Source organism: Pelodiscus sinensis, chromosome 25 (genome assembly GCF_052426305.1).
Source record: "Pelodiscus sinensis isolate ZL-2025 chromosome 25, ASM5242630v1, whole genome shotgun sequence".
Classification (NCBI taxonomy): domain Eukaryota; kingdom Metazoa; phylum Chordata; order Testudines; family Trionychidae; genus Pelodiscus; species Pelodiscus sinensis.
The window spans coordinates 16,576,207-16,603,091 of record NC_143076.1 but is presented as its reverse complement, the minus strand read 5'-3'; the positions used below and the strand labels follow the sequence as shown (position 1 = coordinate 16,603,091).

General features: G+C 52.6%; 1 protein-coding gene across 4 annotated transcripts in view; it reads left to right on the top strand.

The window, feature by feature from the left end:
- The first annotated feature begins 10,363 nt into the window (after positions 1-10,363).
- The window catches only part of NECTIN1 (nectin cell adhesion molecule 1), a 180,209-nt gene continuing 163,687 nt past the window's right edge, over positions 10,364-26,885 (top strand). For 2 of the 4 annotated variants that reach the window (XM_075909740.2, XM_089773394.1), the window contains exon 1: positions 10,366-11,133. In XM_075909740.2, coding sequence (XP_075765855.2) covers positions 11,052-11,133 — 82 coding nt within the window. In that variant the 5' untranslated portion in view covers positions 10,366-11,051. Of the gene's footprint in view, positions 11,134-26,885 lie in introns of all 4 variants that reach the window. The other 2 variants (XM_075909739.2, XM_075909741.2) reach the window with 2 other exon arrangements.

Genomic DNA, 26,885 nt, shown 5'->3' with positions numbered 1-26,885 from the left:
ACTATCCCAGCCCCAGGACTAGACTTCTCCATGCATCTTGGAAAGGGCAGATGTTCAGCTCCTATTTAGGCTCCAGAAAGCATGGCCAGATTCTGGGAGCTTCTAAGTGCTAAGTGTGTTTGAAGGTCTGGTCCCAGGTGTTTCCTTCTGAGGCTGTGATCAATGAACTCTTTTCAGGTGCCCCTGTAAAGGCCATTCCTACTTTGGGGCCTTGGATGGTCTTTATTTCTGTGTAATGTATTGGTGCTAAATATGCACTTTCTTTGACAGGCAAGGTCCTATGTCTGGAGCCAGGGAAGGATTAAGCGACGTTTAAAGCAATCGCATACATCACTCCCAGGAGATCGTTAAAGTATGATCGGGATGTATCTGTACTTTTATGTCACTTACTGCTGAGGGAAGTATTTGTCATGCGGTCTTAAACAGTGCTGCATTCTCCTGCTGTGGAGTTTCCTTGAGTCTACGCACCTGTTCCCAGCCTATAGTTGGGTACCATCCAAACCAGGGGATTCCGGCCTTCAGCGATGTGTGCCCCGGGTAGTGCTTACCTTGTGCCAAGGCTCAGCCCTGGTACCTCTAGGCTTAGCAGCTCACGGCCTCAGCTCTGCTGGGCTTGCCATGTCAATTATGAAAGTAAAAAACCCAAAGTGCTTGAGTGCAGCACCTAATTGCTTGAGCCCCTGCATCGCCTTCCTTGCCAATTAAGCACTGGCCCCAGGAGAAGCAGGGTGGGGCACACATCCACTGGCTCCCCTGGCACTAGGAGGGGGAGGAGCCCTGCTCCGGGGTACAGGTACCCCACACAGCTGCCTTGCCGTGGAGCTGGCTGTGTGCTAGGGAGGGGCAGGGCCAGCCAGGGCACCGGAGCCAGAGGGTGAGGAGCACCTGGCTATGGGAGTTGCTGGGGTGGAGGGTACTGGGAGGGGAGGGGCAGCGTGGCAGGGCAGGCTGGAAGCACAGGGCTGGGGTTGAGAGCACAGGTGGGAGGCAAGTGCAGGTATTGGGAGGAAGGGGGCATGGTGCAGAGGTTAGAGACAAAGGGGGCACAATGCAGGGGTGAGTGGGAAAGGGGACACAGGGTGGGGTTGAGGGGAGTTGGGAACCTCTGGCCACAGAGGGAAATGCCCCGGGGGTGAGGGGCACCGAAACACAAGTTCACCGAGGGCTCCGTTTCCCCCAGGCCAGTCCTGGGGATGAATCCCATGGACTGAACGACTCTGTGGCAGGAATTCTTTGCCCCTCCCTGTGGCAAGGCAGGGGAGGGGAGGGTCCATCCAGGCCAGAGATGGGGCACATCCATACAACCAGCCCAAGAGAAATCCAGGGATGGGAAGGCAGCTCGGCACAGCAGGCAGCTGGGTTCTCCTGAAGCTTCAGAGACAGGGGCAATGTCCCTCCAGCCAGGATCTTTCCCTGCTTTCGGATGCTCCACTGCAGGCACCTGCTGGGGTCTGATTTTCGGAGGTGGATGGTCACTGCCCAGCCCCTGTGAAAATCAACCTCAGTCGTGGGTCTTTTGCTGGGCACCCAAATTCTAGGCACCCCAACTCAAAGGACATTGAAAATAAAGGGTGAAATCCTGGCCCCTTTGAAGCCTCACTTCAGTAGGGCCAAGATTTCACTTTACTCTCCGGGGGCCTCTTTTCTTCCTTATACAAGGGGGATTGTTCTGAATTTCCTGCCTCGTCGGGAGCGCTGTGAGCTTTCCCGAGGCCTAAGTCGCTCAGAGAGCATCACGTAAAGACCTGCCCCTAGCTCAGGTTTGCAGAGTGTGAGCTCTGTTAACTGGGGGACAATCTCCCCCTTCATTCAGGCTCACTCTCGATTCCATTCGATGGCGCCATCTAGGGCGCCCCAGGCTGGGTAGGGATACGGAGATTGAAATGCTCTTTCCTTGCAGAGGGATGGTACCGGAGAGCTGGCTCTGTTGCTGGAGCAGTGTGTGGGAGAGAGAGGAAGAGGTTGCAATAGGCTAGCTCAGGACTGAAGCCAAGCGCAGAAGCATTTGCAGCTCTGATCCTTCACCGTTGAGTGCGTCGCAGACACATTATGTGTGTTTACAGATGGAAAAGCAAAAATAAAGCCCGTGCCATCTTCGAAATTCTGTGTAGCGCTGCACTCCGCACTGATTCAAAATGTTTATAAACACGGAAGGTAATGCAATCAACCTCTGCCGCAAATACACCCCAGGTACGCGTGTCAAATGCACTCCCTCGGCAGAGTGACAGGGCCGTTCGCGGAGCAAAAGCCGCAGCAAAAGCCCAGTGAGAAACGCTTTAAAGAGCAATTTCTCCCCCCCTTCCTGTCCCTCTGGTTCTAATCAGCTGCATACTATGATATCATCCATTTCTATGGTGCCTTTCATGTCCCGGTGCTTTGCAAACGACGTGCATAGGGGACTGCAGGAAAGCTGTCTCCTCGAGGGTGGACAGTGGAAAAGCACCATCCAATGTAGGGAAAAAACATTGCAAAAGGAACCAGGGTCCGGTAATTACTCAGTGAAATTTTCTGGCCTGTGTTAGGCAGGAAGCCAGAATAGATCAGCCTACAGAGCTGCTTTTTGCATGTGGTTCATTCCAGCCCATAGTTCCTCAGATTTTGTAATGCATCCCCAGAGCAGAAAAGGGTTTAGTGACTACAAAGGGGAGAGACCTCTCCTCTTCCCCTGCCGACAGCAGCACTGCTTGTGCGGCAGTTCTGTGATGCTGATTGGCTAAGGGACGGATGCTCTGTCATGCCTTGAGGACATTATGGGCTGGGGTCCATCCCTGTTATGATAAATGTTGTCACTGGGTCTTAGGACTTTCTCATCAGCATTCTCAGCATCTGGGGTAGGGAAGGCCCCATCTTTCAGGCACCTTGGATCCCAGACCTTAGAGTGTGTCCACACGGGCACTGGATCGACAAAGTCATTCCCGGGAGCTTACCCCCCTCCTGCTCATGAAGGACAAAGTTTTGCCAAGGCAAGTGAAAATGTAAATGCTGCTTTCTTGGGAGGAATATTCTCTTGCCAACAAAGAGAAATCTTCTTGTGAGGGGGGTGGAAGTATTTTGCCAGCAAAAGTGCAGCCTTCATACATCGGGTGTGTCTAGACTCCATGGCTCTGTCGACGGAGCCATGTAAAGTAGTTTACTCGGCATAGTCAATGAAGCGGGGATTTCAATAATCCCCTCTTCATTAAAATGAAAATGGCCACCGTGCTGTGCCGACGATCAGCTGATCCGGCACAGCGCGGCAGTCTAGACGTGGCATGGTCGACAAGGGAAGCCTTTGTCGACCGCTCCGGTATGCCTCGTGAAACATACCCATAGGGTTGGCAGGTGTCCGGTTTTGAACCGAACCGTCCAGTATTTGAGTTTTCTGTCCGGGAAACAAATTAAGAAAATAGAAACGTCTGGTATTTTCTAAATAAGCTGTACTGTAGATTGTGATGTCATGTCAAGTGTGTCCGGTATTTTTGTCGAAACCATCCGGCAACCCTATTCGCACATGCCCACTTTTAGCGACAAGCAAGAGAGCCAACAGACTTCCAGGGCCACTAGGCAAGGCTCTGCGCTCCCAGAAAGGGTGGGGCCTCTGGTGGAAGGGGCGGGGCCTCCGGTGGAAGGGGCAGGGCCTCCGGTGGAAGGGGCGGGGCCAGAACTGCCAGCCCTCAGCGCCACTTGGAGCACAGCGCTGGGCCCTCCTCCAGCACTGTGCACAGCATACAGTGCAGCGCTCCTGTGGCAATTTAATGCGCCTCAGGCTCTTTTGAATCACGGGGGCAATTATCCCTCCTGCCTCCTCTCAGTGGTCCTGGCCACTAAAAGCTGTGCAGTACAGACATACCCTCAGCCACTTCCAGCTGCATTCTCCTCGGAGCGATCCATCTAAGCCATGGCATCCGTTCCCCACCTCGCCAAGGGTTCTGGGCAGCGCACCGGACCAGATCTGATTGCAAACGGCGGCCTGTGGAGTCAACGTCCATGCAAAAAGCCCTGGGTTCATTAGATGCCCCCTCAGGTGAAGAGTAGCTGGCGATTCCTCACTGCACTAGGCGGAGTCTGCCCATTCCCAGCCAAATGCTGTTGCATGCTTTAATTGCAATTTCAGGACCATTAGCAGCATGACAGCTCATATGACAGTGGGCCAAGGAACAATGCTATGGCTTCCTAGTATCTGGGCCTAGGCCAGGATCCCAAGGGAAGCGGGGGTTGTATCAACAGGAGCGCTCTCATTTGGTGAGTCCCCGCTAACATGTGTCTCTTTCTACCCTTGCTTTAAATTCAGAAGTGGCAAAAATCACTTCCCAATGAGATCAGGGAGCTTTTATTGTGTTAGGTTTCTGCTGGATGACAACCCAGCTGAAGTTTTTCTCTTTGTTTTTAGTGAAAAGTACCTGGAGCTATTTATTAATAGGGTTTGTGGGTTTCTCTAGCCGGGGCTTTGTGTTCTTGCTTTAACCTGAGTTCAGACCTTGTCTGCACTTAAGGGCATCATCAATCTACTGCAGCTATGCAAATAGCGCAGCTGAAATGGACAACCTCAGCAACAGCATCATCTGTGTGGTAAGGTTAGCGAGGGGCTGCTCTCCTGTCAACGCCGGCTACTCTTCTCCTCCTGGTGGAGTACCGGAGTCAACAGGAGATCAATGTGTTGCGTCTACAGCAAACACGAGCAGGCGACAGCCGGCAGATCGATCGCCATGGTGTTGATTCACCCCATAGTGTAGACAAGGTCTCACATGATTATGAATAATCATCAAGGCACCCCACCACAAATGATTGTCCCACTACACAGTTATGATGATGATGATGAGTATGAGCATCTCCCATGGGAGTTATGGACCCTCAGGTGGCTGACAAGGCCAGTCCTTGAAACACAAGTTCTGTTATAGTGAGGACAGATGTTTCCAGATACAGGAGGCTGTTGGCCATGACTAGAAGCCAGTCTCTCCTTCCTCCTGCGCCCCTTCTCTTCAGCATGCCGGCGGGCAAATTCAAAATGCAGGAAGCCATCGCGTAGGAGTTTTCTCCATTGTGAGCAATCCTGGGCGAGTGTCTCCCGAGTGTCAATATCAATATCAATGTTGCACTCCTTTAAGTTCTTCTTTAGCAAGTCCTTATAACGCTTCCGCTGTCCTCCCACGTGATGGTGTCCTTCTTTGAGCTGAGAAAACAGGATCTGTTTTGAGAGGCGATGGTCTGGCATCCGAACAACATGACCAGTCCGGCGAAGTTGCTTCCAGATGATCAGTGTCTTGATACTGGTGGTCTTTGCCTCTTCCGGAACGCTCATGTCAGTGCGCCTGTCTGCCCATTTGATCTTCAAGCAGAGGCAGCGTTGGTGATGCCTCTCAAGGATTTTCACGTGATGTCTGTAGGTTGTCCAGGTTTCAGACCCATACAACATCGCTGGGAGAATGACAGCTTGATGGACAAGAAGTTGGGTGTCTGTTAGAATGTCAAGTATTGGAGGGGTAGCCGTGTTAGTTTGAATCTGCAAAAGCAGCGAGGAGTCCTGTGGCACCGTATAGACTAACCGAAGTGTTGGAGCATAAGCTTTCGTGGGCAAAGACCCACTTCGTCAGATGCGTGTAGTGGAAATTTCCAGAGGCAGGTATGTTAGAATGTCATGATCTTCAAAAACCCTGTGCCATAAACGAGCAAAGGCTGGTCTGGCACAGCTCAGACGATGCTGGGTTTCCACATCAGTATCTGCCCTGGATGAAAGACAACCTCCAAGGTAGAGAAAATGATCAACATTCTCCAGTGCCTCTCCATTGATTTTAACAGATGAGGCGCATGGGACCTCATTTGGAGAGGGCTGATGGAGCACTTTGGTTTTCTTGATGTTGAGGGTGAGACCAAGACACGCGTAAGCATCAGCACACACATTCAGGTGCTGAAGATCTTCCTCAGAGTGGGCAAAAACTGCTCTGTCATCAGCATACTGAAGTTCCCTCAGCCATAAGGTCAACCTCAGTCAGCTAGATCACAATGGGAGTGGGGGGAGGGGGGAGTTTAAACTTCATTTACATTAGGGAGAAGGGTATGGCGAGATTGGGATTAGCTAGTCGCTGTCTACAGGCCTGTTAACAGTATAGCAACTATGCCACACAGTTAAGCAGTTCTGATGCCATGCCTATAGAGGGCAGTGGTTCACACTCATTAGTTCATTGCAATAAACAGTAGCACAGCAGAAAACCGTGCCTCGAATCTGTGCCTTTAACCTTAAAATGTGATAGATGCTCTAAAAATACCTGGATAGATTAAAGAGCTAGACAGACCGGGCATGATTTTCAAGGATTCCGGGTAGCTGCTGCTCCCGCTGACTTCTTCTGGAGTTGTGTTCTCAGTAACGCATGAAAACCAACCGCATATTTGTGTTACTTAGGAATAACATAATTCTTTCTTGCTTTTTTCTACAAATGTAAAAGACCATACAGAAAGCTTTGCGTAGCTTGCCAATTAATTAGAATTACAATCACAAATGATAAGCACCCAGCAGCAAAATAAAATTAAAAGGAATCTCCCCCCCCCCCAATGATGAATTAATCAGACAACTGATAAATCAAAGTAGCAAAATAGCCCATTTTGGAACCTCAGTTCTCCCCACTCCTCAGCTTTACCGTCAAATAAATATTGTGTAATTAAACTTGGAAAGGCCCTGCTCTCACTGCTCTGTAAATAAAAATCCACAATCAAACCAACCCTGCATTTCTCAACACTCCATGGTCATCTGGGGCTGATTTGAATCACCCTCAACCTCCATTGATATTATCATGGGGTAATAAACTTTGTTGTAAGTCGGTGTTTTACCAAGTGGGTGGCATTCTCCCTTTGGGGGCTCGAAGGCCAGCCCAGCCCTTTCCCTTGTTCAGCAGAATCTCAACCGTCATTTATTTTTAGAGGTAGGCAGCTTGCGGTCCGAGGGCTCACTGGGGTTCTACGAGTGGCCCAAGAGACATTTTGTCCCCTGTTGCTCGCACACAGGGCTGCCAGATTCCGCTGGTTTCCATCCGTGTCATTTTTTTCCTGAAGTGACATGGGTGTAAAGCCAGGGCACGTGAAGAGAGGTGGATGCTGATTGTACATAACTGACCATGAAAGCCATGCGCTCCCGCCACATCCAATCAAAGGGTTGCTACGATTCAGTTGGCACCCTCCCCCGCAAATTCTAGGTACACAAGTGCACTTAGAAAAACAATTCTATCCTAGGAGACCATCTTAGTTACAACAATCTTGCATCCCACTGAGACGAAGGAGGCTGCTCATGCGGCCTGCTCACTAGCCTAGGTTGCCCAGCACTGTTCTAGATGCTACGGCTGCAAGTATAACATGTAAAACAGGACGTGAATGCCTCCGACAAAGCGACATCTTGCCTGAGTTTGCAGAAAGCCTAGTTCGGAGGTTCAGAACTGCTCCTTTTATCTCAATGGAGGTGAACTCAGACACTCGGGACAATATTTTAAGTATCACCATTTTATTACTTGTCATCAAGGCAAGTAAACAAAGGAGAGGAGGGGTCGTGTTAGGACAATCTAGGTTATGATGCTGCAAAATGTGAAGTGACTTGATCTCTACGAGGAAGCAGGGGAGGCAGGTTAAGAACATAAGAATGGCCATATTGGCTCAGACCACAGGTCCAACTAGCTAAGTATCCTCACTGTCAACAGGGGCCAATGCCAATTGCTTCAGAAGGAATGAACAGAACAGGACATTTTCAAGTGATCTAATAATCCCTGTTGTCCAGTCCCAGTTTCTGGCAGTCGGCCGCTTAGGGACACTCCGAGTGTGGGTTTGCATCCCTAATCATCTTGGCTCATAGCCACTGATAGACCTACCCTCCATGAACTTGCCAATAGACTGCTCTTTAACAGAAAAAGGCAAAATGAGATCCAGTGGCTGAAAGGTGAAGCTAGACAAATTCAAGCGAAAATGAAGGTACACGTGTTTTAACAGTGGGGTAGTTGACCACTGGAACAACTTACCATCCCCTGTCCATTCTCTACCATCACTTGCCTTTAAATCAAGACTGACTATCTTTCTCAAACAGATGTTGTAGATCAGGCAGAGGCTTTGGGCTTGATGCAGAAATTCCAGGGTGATGTTTTCTAGCTGGTGTTATGCATGAGGTCAGACTAGATGGTTCTAATGGTCCCTTTAGGCCTTAAAATCCATGAATCTATTAACTAAACCTCATTACTACGTAATAACCTTCATTATTCCCAAACAAACCTTGTATCTGGCTAATCGGCTTTGTTACAGAACTGTCCAGCCTTCCCTTGAATGGCAATTAGCTTCTACGGGAAGAAGGGGAAAAAAAGGAAAGGGGTGTTGAAAGAGCCCTCAGAGGTATCTTTTTATAGCTTCCGTCTTTCCACTCACCATTGTGTGCAATATCCTTCCCTACTGATTCTGTCCTTTTCTGTTTGCCAAGCATTGATTTGTTCCTGTGTTGTTTCTAATGGAGCTTGAAATCAACATGACTTTGTTGTTGTTGTTGTTGTTGTTGTTGTTGTTGTTGTTGTTTGTCACTTCTTTGTTTGAGATTCAGCATCCTTGTTGATGCCAGTGTGCCTTGTTGGTTAAATACTGAATTAGCAAGAGGGACCTTTGAAAGAAGAAAAGATTGTGTTTTTCTAGATCCTGTGTACAAGTCATTATTAAAAAAATGATACATTGCGTAGCATTATTTCAAAATAACTATGCGAACATCCACACAGCCATTCTGCTATTTCGAAATAATTTTGAAATAACGGGTGGCTTGTTCCGAAATCTGTAAACCTTGTTCTACAAGAAATAATGCCTATTCCGAAATAGCTATTTTGAAATAAGGCGTGTGTAGATGCTCTGCTGCTGCTATTTCGAAATAGCCCCTCCCCAGGGCCATTTGAAATTATTCCTCCCCAGTGTCTCCTGGGGCTCTAAATCAAGATAGCATGTCTACATTAGGGAAGCCTGCCTCCAACTCATTTTGATGCTTCCCTGCAGTGTAGACATGCTATTTCGAAATAAGCGATTTTGGAATAAATATTCTGGAATAGTGATAGAAATGTAGCCGTGTTAGTCTGGTCTAGCTGAAACAAAATACAGGACTATGTAGCACTTTAAAGACTAACAAGATGGTTTATTAGGTGATGAGCTTTCGTGGGCCAGACCCACTTCCTCAGATCAAATAGTGGAAGAAAATAGTCACAACCATATATTTAATTAAATTTTAAAAAATGAACACATATGAAAAGGACAAATCACATTTCAGAACAGAAGGGAGATGGGGGGGAGGAGGTAAATGTCTGTGAGCTAATGGTATTTCTGTTCTGAAATGTGATTTGTCCTTTTCATATGTGTTCATTTTTTTAATTGTATCCTTTGGTATATATGGTTGTGACTATTTTCTTCCACTATTTGATCTGAGGAAGTGGGTCTGGCCCACGAAAGCTCATCATCTAATAAACCATCTTGTTAGTCTTTCAAGTGCTACATAGTCCTGTATTCTGGAATAAAAGCTTCAGGGGGTAGCGGAGTTAGTCTGTACTGGATAAACTTAAAAAACAACAAATAGTCTGGTAACACTTTAAAGACTAAGGAAACATGTAGATGGTATCATGAACTTTCGTGGTCACCCACTTCTTCAGATGATCAGAGTGTTGGATGTCCAGAACTAAAATAAATAGAGGTGAAGGGAAAGGGGGGGGGGTGGAGGGAAGAAGAAAAAAATGGGATGAGAAACAAGAAGAGACAGTGGGTATAAAATATTAAGGGGAAAGCCGATCTGGAATGTAACAGGAAAAACAGTCTATCAGCACCTAAAGACGGGATATCAGAAGAGGCAGATGGAATAGTTTATTTCGAAATAAGTGTGCTGTGTAGACGTACCCTTTAGCACGATCTATTCCTGTCTCCCAAGTGTGCTAGGCTCTCCCAGGAGATCTTGCAGTCTATGGACAAGACAGCCTATGGATGCTGGAAGGGGAAAACAAGACAGGAGGGAAATGCTTGAAGGCAGGCACCTGAGGGTGAACCAGAAGTCCTGAGTTCCTGGTCCCACTACGTGGAGCCACAGAACCGCTATGACTTCGGGGATTAAACAGAGCGAAACAAAACAAATAGCGGATCCTCTGCAGATCGTGGAGGGGAGGGGGGGTTGGTCCTGTTGAAACTGATGATCCGTTGGCAGCATCGGGCCCAGTGTGGCTGAGCGCAGAGATGGGAGTAAGTTAAACTCGCTTTCCCCTGGAACTCGGGCTAATGTTTAGAGTGGGGAGGGGAGCCCCAACTAAACGAGCCCCAGCCCGGGCTGTGAGCGGGGCCGGTCGGCTGCAGGCCACGGCCGGTGGAGAGGGGCGGAAAGGGTTAAGGCTGAGCCCTCCTCCTGGTTTACACGGGCTGACATCACGGCGGAGGAGCGGGCTGGGATCCGGAGCCGGGCGCGCGTGTGGCTGCGCGTTCCATTGTTACCGAGCGGGGCGCGCACGGGAGGGAGCCGCTTTCCCCGCGCGGATGGTCCGCGGAGCCTCCAGCCTCTTCCCCCCCGCAGCCGCCTCTCGGAGCCCCGGGGTCCCCGGGCTGCCGCCGCCCCCCGCCCTCCCTCGGCCCGCCCAGCTCCCGGAGGAGAGACGCCAAGACATGGAGCGCGGCAGCTCGCACGGGACCAGCTAGAGGAGCGCAGCAACGTGGACTGGAAATTAACCAGCCTCCGCGCAAAGCCCGGCTCGGCGGCGGGGACCAGCGCCAGGATCCGGCGGGGGCGCATGGGGATTTTGCCCCCCCAGGAAGGGCTCCGACCTGCCCCCAGGCTCCGGAGGGGGAGGCGGTGAAGGGGAGCATGACCTGCCCGCTTGGATCCGGGGCTCGGCGGTGCTAGGGGGGGACAGCCCGGCGGCAGGAGGAGCGCGGCGAGCAGCCCCAGCCGGGAGGCTGTGCGCGGTGGAATCGGTGGATTTTTTCCCCCAGGGCAGCCTCGCCCTCCAAGCCGCCGTTTGCTTTGCGGTGCCCTTTGCACTATTTGGGGGGGCGCAAGCCAACCGCTCCTCCGCTCCCCGCGTCCGTGCGAGGCAGGAACGCCGATGGCTCTCCGGCTGCAGCCCAGTTGCCCTGGGTGCTGGTGGACTCCTGGAGTTTGCTTGCTGCTGGCGTCCCTCTTCCCAGGTGAGCGAGGGGGACCCCATCTCGCCAGCCCCACCTCCCCGGGGCCCGGCTCTCTGGCAGCACGGGGGAGGGGCGCGGGGAAGTTGGGGTGAGCAGGGTGGGTAGGAGATGGGGGTTCTTGCTGCTCAGAAGTCGGGGCGGGGGGAGCAGAGCTACTTCTTGCCTGGCTTTGGAGCTGATGCGAAGGTATCTGCGTGGGGCGGGTGCCGCATGGAGGGCGGGGGGCAGAGACCATCTTTAGCCTGTACAACGCCAGGGGGTTGTTTGGGCAGCAGCCGGGCTCCGAGTCCCGGGCTCAGCTCGCTGGCTCCAGCCGCCTCTGGCCAGGCGTGGTTGCCGGGGTCCCCGAAAAGGGCTGGGCGAGGCGCACAGGGGTTCGGGGCACTCGTGGGCCAGCGCTCACACCCAAGCCCCGCTTTCCTCGAGGAGGCGGGGACGGGGGGCGGTAGAAATGTCTCGGGAGTCCCCCGCTGAGTTATCCCGCAGCCTGGGGAGGGGAGCGGAGGGACCTTCTCCCAGCAGCGCCTGTCACGGTCTCGATCCGCTCCTGGGGGCCTGATTCGGATCCGCGGCCACCTGTGCCAAACCGGAGTGACTCCGCAGTAGTCCTTGGCTGTACGCGTGGGCAGCGGGGTGTGTCTGTGTGTGTTGGGGGGGGGGTGGCTCGTTTCTGCCCCCCCCCCCCCCGCGGCCTGACTCTGGGGCAATTCTGAGACTGACCCACTTTTCAAACTGCCCCGGCTCTGTGCGGCACCGAAGGGGTTTCGGCGAATCCAGGGTCCTGCCAGGAAAACCAAAGGAGGCTGTCAGTTTAGCACTGGGGGGGGGGGGGGCATTGTGCTGGAAAATGCGTTGGGGAGGCAACTGGACAGATTTCCCCTTTCGGGACTTAACCCCTTGGGCCCAGGGGAGAAGGGTGGGGCTGGAGGGAGGTCCCGACAGGGAGACCCCTTTGCTGTGCGCTCAGAGCAGAGGGGGGCTGTGCCAGAGGGGAGCCCTGCATCCACTGGCTGAGCAGGGAGCCCCCCGGACTCCTCTCCGCTGCTCCCCACTGGAGCTCCAGTCCCGCCCTGTGGGCTGGAGGAAGAGAGAGGGGCTCCAAGCCCCTCGCAGGGTTCAGTGGGGCGGCCCACGTTGCAGCGGGCAGACCTGGGAGCCTCCGGGATGGGCCACCCCCAGGGCTGGGCAGCTCGGTGCGTTGGGAGAGGAGGGTGGGTCTTTGCCAAGGCCTGGTGCTGAGAGGCAGGAGTCCAGAGAGTCTGTGCCAAGGAGCAAGGGAAGCAAGAGCCCGACATGACCCTCCTTAGCCCCCTGCCTGGGCGAACAAGCCCCTGCTTGTGCATTGCAGAGGACTAAGGTGATGGGTGAAGCTGGGCTGGGGTCTTCTCCAGCTCACTGCTCTCCCGAGCCAGGCAGCTCAGCTGTCTCAAGAGCCTCTCTGAGCTGTGGCTTTTGGCAGGCAACATGCTCCAACTTTGCAGGAAAGCCTTGGCTGTGAATGCCCTTGGAGATTTTCCATTCGGGGCCTGGGCTAGGTCACTCCCCGCACCCAGCCAAGAGCATGGATGGTGGGATGAGTCTGCAGGAGCCGAGGGATGAATGGTTTGCTCTGGCAGATGAATAATGTATCCTCAATCACCACTGAAGCATAGGAAGTGCCTTAACCAAAGAACAATAGCTTTCCCTATTCATTGCTCCAGTTCCTCCTCCGCCACCCATGTGCTAGAAGAGACCAGGGCTCCACCTAATCAGTGTCCTGCTTCCTGCTATGCTTAAGACTCCACTGGAAGTCCCATCGCCTGCCTTATTGTGATAGATCAGTGCTTTCTGTCTACTATCCTTCCCCCATCTCTCTTGGAGCTCACCCCTCCGGTGTGGTAGTCTGCCTCTGATTTGCAGAGACACACAGAGTCAGCTCCACTACACTTTTGCGATATTCCTTCCTGACCCTGCAGGTGACCACTCTGGGCCCTGAAGCATGCGTGTTGAATAGTCTAAGCACTGGTAACAGGTAGGCGTCCCAGACAGGAATCAGGGCTCCAGTATGCTAGGGGCTGTACAAACACTGAACAAAAAGATGGTCCACGGGCCTCAATGAGCTTATGAATGGTAGGTTTCGGAAGCAGCCCCATTAGTTTGTTTGAGCAAAAACAACAAGGAATCCGCTGGCACTGTAAAAACTAGCAATTTTACTAGGGCATAGGCTTTTGTGAGTTGCCACTCACTTGTTCAAATGCATGAAGGGATAGAAAAAGAAAAAATTAGCTGATCTAACACTCCCATCTCTGAATCCCTACTCTCGGTTTCTTTTTCTTTCCCTTCATGCATCAAAAGAAGGGAGTGGCAACTCACTCAAGCTGATGCCATAATAAAATTGTTAGTTTTTAAGGTGCCACCGGACTCCTTGTTGTGTGAGCGTCTGAATGTTTATTAAAGTGCTCGGCCACCTCCGTTCCCAGCAAGTTCTGCAAGTGAGTGAGGCGTTACATTTAAAAGCTGGCGAGAGTGTGCATGTTGCTCTCCATATATAGCCACTGAGAGGCAGAGGTGTCAGGGGAAAGGCAGGGAGAGGTGGAAAACACAGAAGGAAGCTCTTTTTCATCCCCTGGTCCACCCCATCTCCCATGCACACTTTGCTGAATAGAATGGTGCAAGACCCAGGAAGGATTAAATGAAATCAGGAGGCAGTTTTAATCTTCTCCTTTGGCTTCTGCCAGATCTTTCATATTCCTCTGTTCAATGCAGATTTTTTTTTTGTTCCTCTCCTGTGTGCTTTTCCCTCCTCTTGCCTCTCCTCTTATAATGTTAGCTTTGTCTTATAAGGAAATAAAAGTTCCTTGTCATAAAAAGCCATCAGAAATCCCTTATAACAATCTGTTTCACAAATTGTCGTTAATGCAATCTGCTCAATCGCCCATAACGGATTCAATTCAGGGCTCCTGCAGTCTCCCATGCGAATCTGCTCTCTTGTCCTTTTAGAGCCATTATCAGGTACCATGTCAGGCCGTGGTGGAAAGCTTCAAAGATATTAATGGGTACCGGCCTGTTCAAAACCACAGGGAGCTGGAGAAGAAAGAAGCTAGTCAGCTGAGTCCCAGAGGCTGGGACACTGATGGTTAAGTTTATGGTTAAGAAACACTAATAGTCTCCCTGTTTATCTGCAATGGAAATTGGTGCAGTCTGAGGCACAGCGGGTCTTGTGGTTGAGATGGGTGACTTGGCGCCAGCAGATCTGGTTTCTGTTCCCAGTGCTGCTACACACTCCCCATGGGACTACAAGTAATTCCCTTCTTGTAAGTTGGGGCAGTGATACTTCTTGAGTTCATAACAGGGCCTGAGAAGGTTAGTTTGGAAGGTGCTTTGAGATTCGCAGAGGGGAGGAGCTATAGAAATGCTCAATGCTTTTATAAGGCAATTTGCAGCTCCAAAGTGCTTGGATGAACACCGAGGAAGTCACACTCCAGTTATAGTGTCCTACAGGCCCTAGGTCAGACGTGAGACTTCATTGAAATTCAAGGGGAAATTTTCTTTCCAATGCACAACCCTCTGGAGAATCTGTCATCAGACCATTCGCCAGGCCCAAGCTGTAGATCTGTATCGGATGCCAACGGGGATTGGTCCATATTATCATCTGAAGAGCAGCCAGAATATCATGAAGCATCTGCTGAAAGGCTGAAGCTTGCAAACACCCAGTTCCTTGGTTGGATCCGGGTCAGATATTTTTCATGTGCACTCCTGCAGCATGACAGCCACTGCACCGGACTATTTTGGGAAGTGAGTGTGTGTGCTTTGTGACTGTTTTCTCATCAAATATCGGCAGTGCACTGGAACCTGCCGGCCGAGTTTTGGCCTGGAGTGAATTTATGGGTGTGTATGTGTCAGCATGGGTTGAGCGTTCCAGCTGGAATTGGAGCCAATTTGGCTGACCTGAGTTCAAGTAACCCAGCCACTCTGCAGTTACCATGGGGGGGAGGGACCATTTTGGATGAGTGGTTGATGCAGGGAAGGCCAGGGAACAGGACAAGGTTTTATTTCCTAGCTCTGTCTCTGAGTCTGTGTGACTGTAGGGTGAGCCTCTTTGCTTCCTTTTGCCTCCGTTTGCCCCGTCTGGATAAGAGGTTCTGTAATATTTGCCATGTCACCGGGTGTTGATTAATTGGAAATCATTGGCAGACTCTATGGGGGCTGCAAAGCAGGATTAGGCAGAGAGGGGGATGCAAAGAGGATGCTGGGATACTAATTGCTAACCCGTGGTTAATAGTGCAAGTGGGCACTGGCAGAATCCGACAGCCCTTTCCTCCTGGCTGGCTCTCCCTCCGGCTTGATGCTTCCCATTGGCAGCATCCAGGGAGGCACTAGGGAGCTGAGAACGATCCTTCGGGCATCTCTCGCGCCTTCGCTGAGTCACAGCAGGAACCGGGCAAGCAGGCTCCAGTGACCTGCTTCCCAGACCCAGATTAGCTGGTGGCACCCACAACAGCCTGCCTCTCTCTGCTGCTGGAGCGAGCACTGATGGGCGTGGTGGAGAACCCAAGATAGAGACGTGAGGCGAAGAGGGAGGGAGATGCTGGGTCATAGACCTCTCCAGGGACCTGTCCTTGCTGTAGCCTCGGGAAATTCGCTCCCCTCCTCTACACACATTGTGCCATTAACAGGCATGGGGGCTTCACCAGGAGGGCAGCCAGCCACAGCCAGGCCTGGGGAAAAGAGGCCACGAGAAGGCTGCACAGTGTGGGGCCCCACCCGGAGGAGAGGAAGAGAGAGGGTTGCCATTCTTGTTGGATGTATTCCTGGAGGTTTCATCATGTGACATAATAGTTTAGGGAGTCTTAATCTTTCATTCTGGGAAACCTGGAGGGTTGGCAACCCTAGGAAGAAAGGGCCCGGGGACCACAGAGCCGGAGGAGGAAGTTACACATGGAGCTTTGGAGGGACGAGTTTGCAAGTCCTCAGCCCCCTTGCCTTGTTCGAGCATGTGGCAGACCGTCTGCCGACTTGTGCTGAGGCCATGGCAGCTCTTCTTTCAGCATGTTGGGCCAATGAAGATGTCTGGCATTAGCTGCCCTTCCCAAGGTGGTCTCTCTGCTGTCCAGTAGTGAGACCCCCCACATAGGTCTGTCCTGAGCCCCCTCTGTCCAGTGGGAATGGTTTTTGCCCTGATCAGGAGAAGGTGTTTGGGAGAGTTTCCTTAAGGGTGCTGCCTCCGTGGGCTGAGGAGGTTTGGGCCGGGAGGATGCTCGGAAGAGCCAAAGCAGAAATTAAGGGGTGTTGGAAATCCTGCAAATACTCCTTCCCCACCAACTGCTTTCCAAGGCTCATAGGTGGCCACGCTTCATACCGGCCCTGCCGTGGTGACACCGTGCGAGCAGGTGTGCACACAGACAGGCGCTTGTCTTTTCATGCGTGGGGGTGTGTCTGTGCAAGCGTGTGTCCAGCACTCCGTGTGTGTGCATGTGCATGCCCCAGGAATGCGCCTGTGTCTCGGGGGGGGGGGGGGGGGGAAGGGGAAAAGAGAGGTGTTCAGAGATCTGCGTGTGTGTGGACAGGGGGGTGAGTTGGCACGCCCGTGTGTCTTCCTGCACGAGCCAGCCGGGTCAGTTGATACGACAGGCGCAGATGAAATACTGGGCAGGGCAGAGGGTTCCTAATCAAATAATGCCGTGAGAACGGTTCGCTTATTCAAATGCCTCGGCGGAACTCTAGCCAGCTCCCCAGATCGGTGGTGGTTTGGTGCCAGGAGCTAGCAGGGCCGGGGGGCAGTCTGCAGTCCCCCTGTTCCCGCCTAATGTCGGCTGAGAAATGGGCTTGGCTCGGTCCTAGAGCCACCAAGTCAGTCGTGGCCCTGCCGGCGTCTCTCCTCACAATTGCTTTGCTCTTCCTCTTTGTCTCGGGGCCGGTACAGGAGTAACGGTGACTATAAGGCATTTGAGCAGGGAGCAGTGACTCTGGGTGTAGGACACGGGTGTCAGTCACCCCGGTGCCCTAGCCTGGCCTGGCTGAAGCTCCCTGCTCTCTGGGACTGTGGAACAGGCTCAGCCTGTGCTGGGAATGGGCTGCTTGACACCAGAGGAGGATCCGACAGTTTCCCCTATTTCCTCCGTTCCTGATGCCATTGGGAAGGGAATTTTCTGTATCTGGGACCCTTCCCCCTTGCAAGATGTACCCGTGGATGCTGGCGCTCAGTGAGATCTACAGTCCCCTCCCTCCAGATGTTTTTGTGGAGGACATCTGTATTATCCGCTAGATCCAGGCAGAGAGCAGATGAGCCCCCACCCACCCCAGGGCTGGCATTTCCGCCCTTGGGCTCCCCAGCGCTGGTCTGCCCGCCCTAATCTGTGGTGCCATGAGATTCCAGCCCACCTGCCCTTCCATGTTGCATATGCTTGATGCGCCAGGACGCAGCTCCAGCAAGGGGACAGGGACAATGGTCTTTCTGCATCCTGTGCCTAGGCTCTGCCTCGCTCTCCCGCTGCTCCTACCTGGCACACTGGGGCTTAGAGCCCATCTGGCTGAGGGTGTTTTCGGTGGCTCTTTGAATTCTCCATTCACCATATGAGTGGCCGGGAGAGATCCAGGGAGGAGCAGAGAGCCTGCAGAGAGAAAGGAGCTGGGTCATTTTAAGAAGCAATTTCTTGCCACGTCCCGTGCGGACTTTCTTCCTCTGATAGGGGCCCCTGTTGCAGGGGAGGTTGCTGCAGCCTGGGAGAGAAAATGGCGAGCGACCCCCCACTGCGATACCGGGATGTTGCACAAGGGCCTTCAGATCACATCATTGGCTTGAAGCAGCAGCACGTGCCACATGAACCCCCATCTAGGGAATGGCAGGTGCCACTCAGCCTCCGTGTAATGGGGAGTAGCTGTGTCTCCTCTCGGCTCTCCATCCTTTCTTCCCAGCTCTTCTTTGCCTGGGCTTACGCATGGTATTGCAGTCATCTTTCCTGCCCAAGCAACCCATTTAATCAATCGTCCTTCCTCCTTTCCTCCCTCCCTCCCGCTTCCTTCCTCCCCCCTTCCTTCCTTCTTTCCTTCCTCTCTCTCTCTCGCTCTCTCTTTCTCTCTTCCTTCCTTCCTTCCTTCCTTCCTCCCTCCCTCCCTCCCTCCCTCCCTTCCTTCCTTCCTTCCTTCCTTCCTTCCTCCCTCCCTCCCTCCCTCCCTTCCTTCCTTCCTTCCTTCCTTCCCACAGAGATGGAACTTTTGTGTCCCTTCCCACAGTTGTTAGCTCAAGTGGACATTCTATAGTCCACTAAAAGGGTGCATCTACACTGCACCTTAACGCAAAATAAGATACGTAATTTGAGCTATGCAAATAGCATATTTTATTTCAATACTATCTCAAAATAGCTTATTGTGTCATTTGGTGCTGTCTGCACCTAAAGCGCCATTCCCAAACCCCCCTTACTCCTCGCAGAATGAGGATTACAGGGATATCGGAACAGCGAGCTCAAAATAATGGGCTTGCTGTGAAGCTGTGGGCTAGATATTTCAGGATACTCCTGTAGCCCAAAATAGCATTGCAGTGTGGACGTACCCTTGCCTGGTGCCTATTTGACCCTCCTGGCCTAGGGAATCAGTTGCTCCCTGCGAGGAATCCATTCTCTTTTTCTTTAGAGCAGGCTGGCTGGAGGCACATCCTGGAGTGACAGACAGGTCCAGGGATCCTGCGGGTAGTGGCTAGTGTCCAGCGTTTCTTCTCTGGTAACAGGCGACAGTGGTTCCCGATACAATGGGAGGTCTGTTTGGGAAGCAACGGGGCTGGGGCTGACCGCCATGTCGCCACCCAAATGCATAAACAGCCTTCTTTTCTAACCGGAGCGGAAAGCCCAGCACACAGCTCAGCTGCTGAGGGGGTAGAGGAGAATCGTGGCAGTGCTGGGCAGATCCAGGCTGGGATTCCAGTTACCGTCTCAGATGGGTTTCTGTCTCGGCCTTCTACATATCTGTGCTGATCCCCTCTGCTTTTCCCACATGCATGAGTCTGGCTCAGCAGCATCTCTGGAAAAATCACCGGGGATCCTGTGGCTCTTTCAAGACAAATAGATTTACAGGGCTCCTCGTGGTTTTTGCAGACACAAGCGAACACGGCCACCCCTCTGAGACGTGAGCGTCGCCGGGTTCCACCTTCGTATTCTTTGCAAAATCCACTGTTGAAACCCCAGGTGGCTGCTGCTCTCTGGCCTGGATGCCGCTAATGAGGTGCTAGCTATTCACTTGCCATCCATTATGAGTAGGTTTGGGGGGAGGGATAGCTCAGTGGTTTGAGCATTGGCCTGCTAAACCCAGGGTTGTGAGTTCAATCCTTACAGAGAGGATTTGGGGCAAAAATTTGTTGGGGATGGTAGTTGGTCCTGCTGTGAAGGCAGGGGACTGGACTTGATGACTATTCAAGCTCCCTTCCAGTTCTAGGAGATAGGCAATCTCCATTCATTTAAATTTAGGGCATGAGCCAGAAGGAGCCAGAAAACCAGTCATGTGTCAAAGACACAGCTGTGGAACTTAAGGGTCTAAGCCAGGGGTGGGCAATACATTTCACAGGGGGCGACTTAATGAATTTTGGGAGGTGGTCACAGGCCAGCTCTACCCCAGAAGGGGCGGGGCTGGAGACTAGCCTCCCCCCAGATTTCTCTAGGCTAGAGGCTTTGAATTAAAAACACAGCAAAAGGCTCCAGCTCCCAGCCCTTCCACTACCACTGTGCCTGGCCGCTGCCTAGGGTTGCTGCAGCTATTTAAAAGACTCGTGGCTCTATCCTCTGCTGGGGTAGCGCCACAACCTGGAGCCATTTCAATAGGATCCTGCTGCCTGAGCCACCGTCTGGTAATTTGGTGGCATGGGCAGCAGGATATAAGTGGAACAGCCAGGTGGAGTCTGCAGGCTGGATCCAAGTGTTAAGCAGGCCGAATCCGGCCCCCGGGCCGCATCTCGCTCAGCCTTGGTTGAAGCACAGGGTGACCAGCGCAGGGGATCAGGCATAGAGCACAGGATCCCAGAGATGAGGCACTGGGTGCAACAGACACATAGGTGCGGGACAGGGCAGGTCCTGGGAGATGAGTCACAATACAGTGTGCACTGCCCTGCTCCCTGGGGCACGGGGAGCAAAGGGATACAGGGGAAAGCAGTGGTTCCCAAACTTTTTGGCTCACATCCCCTTTTTGATTTTTGAAAAACCCTCACTCCCCTCCCCCCAATAGCAAAACTTGTTGAGCAAAAAATAAAAAAACTGACCGGGGAAGCAAAACTTGATGGGGGGTGAGGAGTCTGGGTCACCCTCCCCCCCCCCGGAATTTCTTTACGCCCCCCCCAGTTTGGGAACCCACGGGGTAAAGGAAGGCTATAGAAGGGCAGAGAGGACAGTAAGGGGCTAGCAAGCCCTGTAAGGTAAGGGCATGGCGTGTGCAGCTATGGGGCCACGTATCTATAGCAGGGGAAGAGGCCGGGTGTCTGTAGCCCTCCCCCCCAGCCGTTCCGTGGACAGACATTTCACCAGCGCTGAGCTCCCTGCAGGATCCGCTGCGAGGAGCGAAACCAACGGGTGCAATGATCCTGGCTCTGTCCTTGAGCAACGAAAACAAACCGCCTGGGCGAGTTATCGGCACGTGGTGGAGTCATAACTGACCCCCAAACCCAAACCTGCTGTGCACAAACAGCCACCGCGGAGCCATCTCCTGCCCGGAAGTTTCTCGTCACCCTCTGTCGGAGCTAGGCACTGAAGACCAGATGCTATTCGGGCTCCCCAGGGCAAGAAGGGCTCCACACTGCCACGAGCCCTTTGTGAATGGCAGTGACTTAGTGCCAATTGCACGGGAAAGTTGGCAGTGTCCCAAGGAAGGAAAAGGGGGGTGGACTCAAAGTGGAGCTGTGCTCTCTCTGGTCTGAGTTACTGGGTCTCAGGTTCTCGGGTAGACACGTAGGGTGGATTTGCTGATGGCGGTGCCTGTACAAAGGGAGCCAGGCACAGAGGCAGAGCAAGGAGCCACAGTTGCGCTAAGCCTTAGCCGCGTTCGGTGCTAGGTGCTGTACATACACAAACCAAAACGGGAGTCTTGTGGTCTCCGGTTCTCACTCCCCCAGTCTGAACCACAGCGATGGGAAATGTGGGTGGGCACGTGGGATCTCCGGGGGCTGTTGTAAACGAGCTTTTCTCCCAGGACAGGGTAGTTTTGCTAGCTTGCGCTGGCATGCCTAGGATGTGCAGGGGGTGCCGACTGGACCATTAGCAGGGCTTTGATTGGATGCAGGAGGGCACCCGGCTCTCACTACTGATGCCGTGTGCCATCAGCGCGCACCTCACCTCCCGTGCCCTGGCTTTACCCGCGTGTCGCTTTCGTAAAACAACTGTGGATGGAAACCAGTGGAATCTGGCGACCCTGCGCGAGGGCAACGGGGAACGAAATGTCTCACGGGCCACACCCGGAACCCTGATGGGCTGCATGTGGCTGGTTGCCCACCAGTGCTGGTCGGCCTTATCCAGCGGAGTCATTTGCTAGGTGGAGATGCTGGATGGTGCAGTGGGGCTGGAAGGGGGCTTAATTGATTGGCCATTTAACCTGCAATGGAAACAGCCCAACAAGCTGTTCTTTGTCAGGCCAGAGCCCTCTTCTCTGCCTGCGCCGCAGCAGGGAATGCCGCGTTGGTTGCAGGAGGCAGCGGATGAGGTGGGGAAGGGAAGACTTTCTCACTCGTGGTGAAGGTCCCATGACACTGTGCATAGCAGCCTGGGCCTTCTGGCCAAATGCGAACTTGTGTCAACTGCCACAATCTCCCCTGACGTGTCCGTGGGAGACAAGACCCCTCTTCACTTCCTCCCCCACGCGCTTTGGGAGCGTTGCTGGGGGCTGTTACTCAGCTGATGTGCTCCACCCTAGAGCTGGATGAGTTCACGCTGTGGTTGGAGTCATCTCCTCCCTGCCTCCCGGGCTCTGTGAAGGTTGACTCATTCATGACCGGACAAGGCGTGAGCTCCAAGGGCGAGAGGCACTAAAGACAGAGCAGAACCCCTGACAACTCCAAGCCCTGGAGAGCGATGATGGCCGGTGTGATGGCTCCCAGGCCAAGGGCAGGGTTCTGTGGGGCACAGGAAGAGGCACATCCTTCCCAGGCTTGGCCAGTTGGGATATTGCTGAGGGAAGAGGAGGCTGTGTGTGACAGTGCACACACATGGCAGCATGCATGTTTCTGAAGGCCACCTCTGTCTCTGTGTTTGCACTCCAGTTACTGGCTGGAGCAGATGCCCCCTGGCCCCCGCCACAGATTACACCAGGGCTGGGCAAGATGCGGCCCGGGGGCTGGATCCGGCCCGCCTAACACTTTGATCCGGCCGGCAAATACATCTGGCTGCTCTATTTATATCCTGCTGCCCATGTCTCCGAATCTGCAGGCGGTGGCCCACGCAGCAGGATCCTATTGAAACGGCTCCTGGCTCCAGGTTGTGGCGCTACCCCAGCAGGGGACGGAGCCGCGAGCCTTTTAAATAGCTGCAGCAACCCTAGGCAGCCGCCAGGCACTGCGGTAGTGGAAGAACTGGGAGCTGCGAGGCCTTTGCTGTGTTTTAAATTCAAAGCTTCTGGCCTGCACAAATCTGGGGGGGAGGCTAGTGCCCAGCCCCGCCCCTTCTACTCAGGCCACGCCCCTTCTGCGCAGGCTCCGCCCCTTCTGGAGTGGAGCTGGCTGGTGACCACCTACCAAAATTCATTAAGTGGCCCCCCTGTGAAATGTATTGCCCACTTCTGGGTTACATGCTGGCTCTGCCGGTCCTGCTCCCAGGAAGCTTTCAGCATCAGCAGCTGCCGGCCTCGCTCCAGGGGACGTTTTGCTGCGGGCTCTGTGGTACAAAGCTTATCTAAACTTTACACCGAAGAGCCTGCAGCGCGTGTAACCACTTGGGTTTTTCATGGTGACCCGGCGACCTATTCAAGCGCATTTTTACCTCCCTGGTTTGCACACACGTATGCTGCCGCCGGCGTGTCGGTCTCCACGTGTGTGTAAGTTCCAATGTGTCCCCCCCGTGTTTCCCATGCGCTTGGCTCCGGCTCCTTGCGTGCCCCTCTGCTGGTCTCTGTAAGTGCATGGTCTCTGTCTCTCCATGGATGTCCGCTGCCACTCATCTCTGCAGCCCCCCGGCTCACACATGTTTATCTCCTCGCACAAAGCCTGCGGGTTGCTCATCTCCATGGTCCTCACGCTTGTGCTGGGTGCTGTTAGTGCTTGTGACATCTGCAGCTGCCTCCGTCCCTCTCATGCCAGCTGCCGTGCTCCAGCTCCAGGCTGGGATGTAACCAAGCCACGGCCTTTCGGACAGAGGCAACACGGCCATTGTAGCCAGCACAGACGAAGGCCGATTCGGAGCATCTTCTGCATGCAGAGAACAGGAGTGGAAGAGAGCGAGATTGCATGATCCCTGAGTGTGAATTGCCTAGCCATGCTTTTACTGCCCACTAGTAATTCAGCAGAGCATGCCCAAGATGTGTGACTTGCACTGGACTCTAACGATGTGAATCAGAGGCTCAGGGAAGGCTTGTCAGCCTCTCCTTCCAGAGAGAGGGGTCCCACTGAGACATCCTGTGTGGTCCGATGCACTCCTCCGATTCACGGCGGACAAGACACCGCAGTGGTGAGTGTGGGATGGAGCCAGAAGGATACGAGCATAGAACACACCGTTTCACGGTGCACGAGGTTAGCAGGGAAATTAGAAAAGGGATCGAGCTTAGCAGGAGAAGAATCTTTGGGATTTCTGGGGAGAACAATGCTCTGGTTTTGGTTGGCTTCTCTCTCCTGATGGGTTGCACTTTATATTTGGGAGGAGCCTCTAGAAATCCTTTGCCTGTCAGGTGAAACAGCCAACCAGGGTGCTGAGTCTGATGCTACATGCGTGCTCCTCTGTCTGGTGAGAGCTGACCTGAGGCTCCCCTGGTCTAGTGGATAGAGACCCTGACTAGCAACTCAGAGACCTGCCTTCAATTCTTGTCTCTTTCGCTGACAGGCGTGTGACTGTGGTCAACTTGCTTCCAGCATTCCCTGTAATTCACCTGTGTGGCCACTCGGGAGAAATTCAAATGCAACCCAGCTGATTCTCAGAGTGCCCACAGCTAGTTTTTTGTTTCTACTGTTGGTGCACATTCACACATGCCTTGGTGCACATAACATTTTTATTCTGCACATGGCTGGAAAAAATCCGCACATGGATGGAAAAGATTAGAGGGAACATTGCTCATTTCTGGTCTGTTTTTCCTCCCACTTTTTGTCTGTTTTGCCTATTTGACTGTAAGCCCCTCCGGGCAGAGACTGTCATGCACTATGAGTATGTACGGTGCCTCGCTCAACTAGCCTCAGTTTCATCTGGGCCTTCAGTGCCCTGTTCTGCTTATAACAATGGTAAGAGGTAGGCTACCCACCAGCAGTCAGATGCTAACAACTTGCATTTGCAACTGACACAGACAGGAACTGAATCAGCGATTTCGGTGAAAGTTCCCTGACGCTACCTGGCCTTACAAGGCCCCCGTTTTCTCACTCCTTTCCAGAGGGAGGCTGGCAGGAGTGGATTTTATGAGTCTAACATTTCCAAACATCTAAACAGTAAGCTGAACATTTTTCTTTTCTTTTCTTTTCTTTTCTTTTCTTTTCTTTTCTTTTCTTTTCTTTTCTTTTCTTTTCTTTTCTTTTCTTTTCTTTTCTTTTCTTTTCTTTTCTTTTCTTTTCTTTTCTTTTCTTTTCTTTTCTCTCTCTCACTCACTCAACACAGCAGGAATGTATGTTCTTTGAATACATTTTTTTTTGCCAGCAGTCTAAATACTAAAATGTGCTTTTCCTTCCCCTTTTTCCCTGGGTTTAAAAGTGTGGCCAGACCAGGGTGGTGCATCTTTCAGTGTGATTTATAATAGTTGCTTTCAAGTGATGTGGAAAATAAGCTTCTCTCTGCCCACTCCAGCCTGGCACCATCCAAGGATTTATTCCCTTTATTTGCTGGAGCCTTGGAATAATTAGAGACTGCGTCTTGGCCTAAGCAGTCCAATTATTTAAGCTTTGTTCACGGCCAGTCTCCAGAGAGCTGAGTGGTCCAGAACAGCTGATCCTTTGCTGGCGTTTGGAACCAATCAACGAACCATGGGCTCTGCGCCTAGCACTTGCCGGGTATCACATACCCAACGTACATCGGCTGCGCCTCCTGTAACCAGCGTTTCAGGGCACAAAAGATAGAGAACAGGCTCCTGCGTGTGGGCGGGGAGGAAGGAGCAGTGCTGGAAAGGAGACCATAAGTCAGCGTCGTGGGGAACGGGCTGGGGGGCCGTTTACTCTGCGGTTGTACAGCGCCTAGCACAGTGGGGCTCTGACCTACGTGAGGCTTCTAGGTGCTGTTGTGATATTATTAATAGTGGTGCCATGCATGGGGCAAGAAGCTTCAATGCAGATATGCCCAGAGCTTAAAACCCACCTTGGTCTGCTGCATCCTCTGCTCTTCCAGTCCGTGCCTTCCCCCTCCCAAGCTGTCACTGCGCCCCGACTCTGCTCTGCAGCCTTATTTGCTGTGCCCGCCCAGGGAGCCACCCAGCCCTGACACTCTCACTCAGCACTGCTCTTTGGAATGGCCTGCTGTTCTGGGCTGCTTGATTCCTCCCTGCTATTCCGCTCTGGACTCCCACCCCCTCCTGCTATGCCTGTCCTACATAAAAACGGCCAGACTGGGTCAGATCAAAGGTCCCTCTAGCCCAGTGTCCTGTCTTCCAACAGTGGCCAATTCCAGATGCCTCAGAGGGAGTGAACAGACCAGGGAATCCTCAAGTGAGTCTTCTTCTGTCACCCACTTCCAACTCCTGACAAACAGAGGCTAGGGACCCCATTCCTACCCATTCTGGCTAATCGCCATTGATGGACCTAACCTCCATGAATTTATCTAGCTCTTTTTTGAATCCTGATAAATTCCTGCTCTTCACAACATCCTCTGGCAAGGAGTTCCACAGGTTGACTGTGCGCTGTGTGAAGAAATACTTCCTTTTGTTAGTTTTAAACCTGCTACCTATTCATTTCATCCCCCCCAGTTCTTATGCTATGGGAGCAAGTAAATAACATTTCCTTATGTGCTTTCTCCACACCAGTCATGATTTTATAGACCTCTAGTCCTAGCGTCTCCATGCTCAGCTCTGCAAGTGCTCCTCAGCTCTGACCCCATTTGAAACTGCAATTCTAGTGCATGGGCATACACACCCCAAAGCACCACAGTCTTGACTTGCATTCCCCCCCCCCCCTCCCAATCTTATCATAGAATAATAGGACTGGAAGGGACCTCGAGAGGTCATCAAGTCCAGCCCCCCGCCCTCAAGGCAGGACCAAGCTCCGTCTACACCATCCCTGACAGATGTCTATCTAACCTGTTCTTAAATATCTCCAGAGAGGGAGATTCCACCACCTCCCTTGGCAATTTATTTCAATATTTGACCACCCTGACAGTTAGGAATTTTTTCCTAATGTCCAATCTAAACCTCCCCTGCTGCACTTTAAGCCCATTACTCCTTGTCCTGTCCTCAGTAACCAAGAGGAACAAATTTTCTCCTTCCTCCTTGTGACACCCTTCAGGGCCTTTCCTGAGCCGAGACCATCGGCAGTGTCAGGCGATGGCAGGGTATTCTGCTACAGACACTGTTGTGCTGGCACAAAGTATAGATCCACAGACTCATGTCACTTGTGAGATGGAGCCCAGGGCTTTGGAGGTAAAAGACTGGGGAAGCTCCAGACTCTGCCTCCAAAAGGGGGAAGGAAAAGGAAG